The 5,064-nt window shown below is 36.9% G+C and overlaps 1 protein-coding gene across 1 annotated transcript; it reads right to left on the bottom strand.

Moving 5' to 3' along the window:
• Nucleotides 1-1,471: 1,471 nt before the first annotated feature.
• LOC107667980 (zona pellucida sperm-binding protein 3-like) lies at nucleotides 1,472-4,110 on the bottom strand. Its single transcript, XM_016459714.1, has 8 exons — nucleotides 3,684-4,110; nucleotides 3,378-3,493; nucleotides 3,191-3,294; nucleotides 2,929-3,106; nucleotides 2,525-2,642; nucleotides 2,264-2,343; nucleotides 1,979-2,097; nucleotides 1,472-1,624 (listed from the first exon to the last, which is right to left on the bottom strand). Exons 1-8 carry the CDS (start codon nucleotides 4,053-4,055, stop codon nucleotides 1,572-1,574), a joined length of 1,140 nt encoding a protein of 379 aa, XP_016315200.1. The 5' UTR covers nucleotides 4,056-4,110; the 3' UTR covers nucleotides 1,472-1,571.
• Between the last annotated feature and the right edge of the window lie 954 nt (nucleotides 4,111-5,064).

Raw genomic sequence — 5,064 nt, forward strand, 5'->3', positions numbered from 1 at the left:
CGGGGCGCAACGATCGTGGGCGCCTTCCTGTCCGATAGGAGAGGGGTTAGGTGATTTGCGCCTTATATGAGCAGTTTAGCTAATGTTCGCGTTAGTTATGAATCCATCGTGCAATTGAAAATAATACATTATGCTGAGCAGGGATGGGCACATTTGAAATGGCACATTTTAAATAAAATGCACTTACCTCTGTGAAATGAAGGAGACGTCAAAGGGGCACAACTCAAAAAGAGGCGCTCAAGCTGGCAGATGTCACTGATTGGTTGATCAATTTTTACCTTAAGCACCTCCCTTGTTGACCCAGGAACGCGTCTAACTCGGCAGAATCAGGACGTGCGTCACGTGATGAACGAACGACTCAAACCCGAAGACTCCAGAGATGAACTAATCAATTCTCACATGGCTTAAGAAAGCTGCTAAAACTACTGTATTGATGGAAAAAATATTGACTTTGATGTAAGGGTTACCTCCTGTGTATTCTTTGAAGTTGACATTTTATGTGTAATTTTCCATTTAAGTAATTTTTTATTTTATTTATGATTTATATTAAAAAAAAAAGATGTTTAACTTTTTATTTATTTGTTTTTGTTCTGTTTATATTTCATTTGTATTATTCTTTATGTATTTATTGTTTTGTATTCTGGTTGTGTATGTATTTTATTGCTATGACTGTATGTATCCCCTGTGAATGTTAATCTTCAATAAAAAAAAGAAAAAAAAAAGAACTAATCAATTCTCTTTCCGGCTCAGACTGCATTGGTTAAACGTATGGGGCTGTCACGTGAAGAACGAATGACTCGAAACAGGTGAACTACTTGATTAGTTCCAGTACAGAACCTATAAGATGTTGCGCATGCGCGACTGAACGAATCACTCCCCGAGACGACTCGTTCCTCCCGAGTCACATTAAAGATTCGTGCGGTTGAGGGAGGAGAGAAAGCCAAAACGGCGTTATGACGTTAACTGGAGGGTGAAATCCCTTCACCCTCCCCCATCATCAGTCCAATGCCCAATTATAAACGCCCCAACATCCACAATTTTGAACAAATCACATACAGTGCACCCAAAATGTTTGTGGACAGTTATGACACAGATAAAGCTGTTGTAACACCATGTATAAAAAAAATCACTGAAATATGTATCAAAGCCACAAAAATATAATATTAAATAAAAAATAAAAACTAATGAGTAAATATAAATAATTGATTGGTGGCTCAACCAATCAGAAAACTTGAAGATCCCATCCTGCCAATGGTGCGAGTATGGGGCAGAACTACACATTTTGCAGAACAATGGAGGGCGTAAATGTATGGGAAACCTGTATAGAACTAATATTTGCTGTTCAATTTGGTTTCTGTGGCAGCAATAAAAAAAAAAACAGCTCTATTTTTTTTTTTTACATCCCAACCAGCCCAAATTATAACTGGACCAGAGGCCTAATTGAGACAGTGCAGATTTACAGTGCACATTTGTGCAGAACACATCTCCAAATTAAGTGGTTAAATCTTATTAAAACAATGCAAATAGATTGACAAACAATAGTTTTTATTTTTCATGAATTGCACAAGAATTTAGCCAAGAACTGTTATGGGACCAAGCATCACAGTGTTGGAGTCTGTTGTATCTGAAAAACAAAAAGAGAATTACTTCACATTTATTCATTTAGCAGATCCATCTATCCCAAAGCAACTTAAAAATAAGGAACATCACAACCAGTTTGCCATAAAGCCAACAATATTCACAGTTTACAGTGGAAGATAGCAAGGAGCAGAGGTTAAATGTAGAAAAGAAGAGAGTTTTTTAGGAGTAAGTTGTAGTAAGTTCCATGGTTTATGGTTGTGGATTAGCAAAGTGTAGGTGGAAGAGTCTTCCTCTGCTTTTTGAAAGTTGTGATGGTCTTAGCAGAAAACGGAAGAAACAATGTACATCACTGGGTATTGCCATTTCTTGGCATGATGTGGCCTAGGTAAAAGCTTACCTCTACTGACTGACCACTTTGGTAGTCTACTCCATTTGCCAGTTTGTTTATGGCTAATGACATCACAAGTATTCTCACAGCATTCACAAACCTCATCCCAACCATCCACACTAAGCCACCTTCAGAAAGCAACAAGTCGACTTAATGAATCAGAAGACATCAATATTAAAGATGTAATCCAATGCAAATACTCAATTTCAAACAAGTTATCTTTTTAATATTTGTTTTCAAGTACCCTAAGGGCCACTTTTTTTAAAACCACAACAACAAAAACTTCACTCATACCTGTTTACAGAATAGGTACAGGCCTTGTTCATGATATTCACCTCCAGATCAACAATTTTCAACTGGCATGTAATATAGATCTATAAAGTACAATTTTTATTAATTTACATGTGCTCATTTAGCACCATTTTTTAAATAAAAAAAACAGCTTCCAAATGGGGAGTGCTACAACAAAAGTTACAGGAAAAATACTTAGTATTTACAATACATTGTTCTACAACACAAAAAGAGTGAAATGTTTTAGTTTATAAAAGGACTCACAGTGTTCCGTTGGTCTTCATGGAAACGGAAAGCATCCATCTGCATCTGAAGCACATGATTTTGTTTTCTGGGCATGAAACGGGCACTGGAGTCTGGCACTTTAGAGTCAATAAGACATCTACAGCAAAAGGGATAGAAATTCCATTTGTTAACATTAAAGTACGATAGTTAATCATAAGTGTGACATGTTGTTTTATGCCACCTCAAGAGAGATATATTGCAAAACGTGCAATTCATTTCAAATCAAGAGATGCAATAACTCCTAACATATAATAAATGAACTGCTCATTCAAGATTTTAATTAAAAGGATGGTTTCTAGGCCAAGGATATTTGTACATTTGTTTATGATATAATTTTCTTGTTTTCATAGCTCTGGAAAATACAGTCCCGTATCCTGACTGACCCGTGGTTCTGAATGAACATGTAGCGGGGCACTGATGCAGCATTAGGCTCCAGAGTGACCACACAATTTTCCATTACTAATCTCAAAGGAGAATGCCCAGCCATTAAGAAGGAAGCCTGGATATTCATCACTTCCCCAAGGTGGTACACATAGGATGACCTTTTAGTCCTCCAATCATCTAAAAAAAAATAAAAAATAAAAAGGTAAAAAAAAATTAAAAGATCTGGGAAAAAAAATGCTTTTTATCTAATCTTGAACATACCATTCATAAGACGAAAGGAAAAACGGATCAATTCCACAGCTGATTTAGTAGATGTAAATGGCTCCCAGGAAGGCTTCACATCAGTACTGCTTACAAAGTGAATCCTGAGATGTAGGTTGCAGCAAATACACAGTAAATAAACAGGAAAATGTATAAATGATGATAAACATATAGCTAAAGTCCAAACCTCTTGTAATGACATTCAATAGGAATAGAAATACTGCTTGTCCTTACAATACCGAAGCTGTTCTGCATTGGGGTGTAGATCAATTGGTTTGAATAAACCAAATGATCTCCTTCAATCTAATAATTAAATAAGGAAAATAGATAAACTTGGTACAAATGGTTTTCCCAGTTCTGAATATGTTGTCATTTTCTTGACATGATAGACTACTTGAGCTGATATACATAGCTAATATTTAATGAATGATTTTTATTATGTTATTATTATTATTTTAACAATTGGAGCAAAATCAAACAAAATCTTACATACCAATAACTCCGAGCCACACTGGTGCAAATCTGCTTTAATCACGTATTCAGTATCAGAGTACTGAAAGGCTTTGCAGCTCTCGGTTGACCAACCGAGGCTCAACTCTTCAGAAGTGACACGACGTCCGTTTGAGTGAAGGTCCGCGCTGATGAGCAAAATCATGCTTTGCTCAGTGCAAAGCACCTGCACAGGTGCAGCTCTGCTCGAAGGCACGTCTGTAAAATCAACTGTAGGATCCTCATTCAGTAAAGATTTGATTTTGTACTGTCTAGAATCTGACCCTATCATCGGCCCTTCTTTTAAATTACGAATGGCGCTTGTAACGCAAATGCCTAATAGAACGATTATCCCTATATATTTACTCAAAGACATCGTCGTGGTGCAAGTGAAGCAGGAAGTGGCAATGCTCGTTTAGAGGCATCTATTCAATCCACCTTTTTCTTATCGTAAAAATGGGCGCGGCCATTTGTAAATTCTGGGTCTGGCTTCCGGTCACATCTGTGTCCACTCTGTTTGGGTATTTTTAGCTGAACAAAACAGTTCGTTTTGCTGCTTGATATTGAAAGTTGGTGTGTCTTATCATATCATTTTAATGTATTATCTTAATTATGAACACACTGGTTTGTATAGTGCAACAGTTATACCGTTTACTGCACGTTGTTATTCTCGTCGTTATTTACCTACAGCGGCTAATGAACCGGAAGTCTCACCCATAGGCTACTTCCGCGTTGAAGTAAAAGGTGGATAGAGAATGGCAATGTGTCGTCACAGCGGCAATGCATTCTGGGAATTTAGGTCAGCGGAGACTGGATAATATAGTGAATGTAGACCTTTGATATTATTTAATGTGTATTATTCTACTTAAGATCGCGTTGGAGTGATTAAGGCTCACTTTACACCATAGCCCTTTGCACGGCCGGTGTGAAAAACGTGCTTTTTCAGCGTTAGAAAGCTGAAAACGCAGAGGTAATTCCTGCAGACATTGATAAGGGCTATCTATGCCATAACCCTTATCAATGTCTGCATGAAACCTCTGCTTTTGATTAACGCTATGTTGATACAGTAAGCGTTAATCATTCCAACGCGATCTTAAGTTTAATCACTAAACATAAAATAATATAAAATGTCTACTACGGAACTCAGATGAAAGTTAAACTGAAACTCGGTATGGTAAACAACTCAAATAAGATAATAAATAAACTTAATAATTGATCTCTGTAGATTTATTATATACAGTGGTTTGCATTAAACTGTAGCCCTCACACCACAAATAGAAGAAAATCAAATATGGAAACGTTATCTTGCGGTAGCGTTGATGCAGCCACTTGTTTGCACGGATTATTTATTTGATCGCTTGCATCGTTGTTTGTTCGGCATCTCT

The sequence above is a fragment of the Sinocyclocheilus anshuiensis genome, unplaced genomic scaffold (assembly GCF_001515605.1).
Source record: "Sinocyclocheilus anshuiensis isolate Anshui unplaced genomic scaffold, SAMN03320099.WGS_v1.1 scaffold3862, whole genome shotgun sequence".
NCBI lineage: Eukaryota > Metazoa > Chordata > Actinopteri > Cypriniformes > Cyprinidae > Sinocyclocheilus > Sinocyclocheilus anshuiensis.

What these genes read in the sequence shown, in the direction of transcription:
- LOC107667980 (XM_016459714.1), bottom strand. Translation starts at nt 4,055, where the DNA reads ATGTCTTTGAGTAAATATATAGGGATAATCGTTCTATTAGGCATTTGC. An exon ending in TTCCTTTCGTCTTATGAATG is followed by an intron (nt 3,107 to 3,190) that starts GTATGTTCAAGA and finishes ATTTTTTTTTAG; the next exon opens with ATGATTGGAGGACTAAAAGG. An exon ending in ATGTTCATTCAGAACCACGG is followed by an intron (nt 2,643 to 2,928) that starts GTCAGTCAGGAT and finishes CTTTTGCTGTAG; the next exon opens with ATGTCTTATTGACTCTAAAG.